The sequence below is a fragment of the Sphaeroforma arctica genome (genome assembly GCF_001186125.1).
Source record: "Sphaeroforma arctica JP610 unplaced genomic scaffold supercont1.763, whole genome shotgun sequence".
Classification (NCBI taxonomy): domain Eukaryota; class Ichthyosporea; order Ichthyophonida; genus Sphaeroforma; species Sphaeroforma arctica.
Window position 1 is genome coordinate 8,342 of NW_014039795.1, and position 690 is coordinate 9,031.

The window sequence follows — 690 nt, forward strand, 5'->3', positions numbered from 1 at the left end:
TTTCTTGTGTTTACGTACCAGTTGTAAACGTGCAGACCCATCAGTGTTTGAAAGCACACCAGTCTCAAGTGTTATGTGCCGATAATCGTGACATGCGCGGCCATCCGCGCGTATATCATGTTGTATGCCACTCAGAATGTATTCCTGCTCTGGTCGTGATAAAGTGATGAGTGACATGATGCCTATAACAATGTAAAATCGACGCAGTCACTCACAGATACGATGTCACATGTACTTTAAATACCTAATTATGTATTTTACAATCGGCAACAGGAAATATGTATATTATGTTTGTAGAAATATGCCGAAATTTACACTTCATCTGTTTTTTTTTCCGAAAACCCAAATATATGGTCTAAATATAGATCCATGTGTTACACTTTCCTCGTGATGGTTATCGGAAATAATCAATATGTGAGGTTGTGCACTGTATTTATTGATTTTATGATATAAATATGTAAAATAAATATATAACTTTGTTTATCTCATAGCCTTCTCATACCTTTCCTCTCAATATTATTGTTGACTCACAGTTCAGCGATATGCTTTTAGTTGATAGAGAAAAGAGGATCTTCTCTACACGATCGTGATGATCTCAATACAGATTCAGAACCCGATTACAGTTGCGACGCACGAGAATTATGCGGCACTGTACACGATGACAACCCTTAGTGAACCTAAGGATGTACG

General features: G+C 37.2%; 1 protein-coding gene across 1 annotated transcript in view; it reads right to left on the bottom strand.

Moving 5' to 3' along the window:
* SARC_08458 (hypothetical protein) overlaps positions 1-177 on the bottom strand; it is a gene marked incomplete at both ends in the record, with an annotated part of 3,269 nt that extends 3,092 nt beyond the window's left edge. The window contains one exon of the mRNA XM_014297558.1: positions 19-177. Within this exon, the coding sequence (XP_014153033.1) occupies positions 19-177 (159 nt within the window). The remainder of the gene's footprint in view (positions 1-18) is intronic.
* Between the last annotated feature and the right edge of the window lie 513 nt (positions 178-690).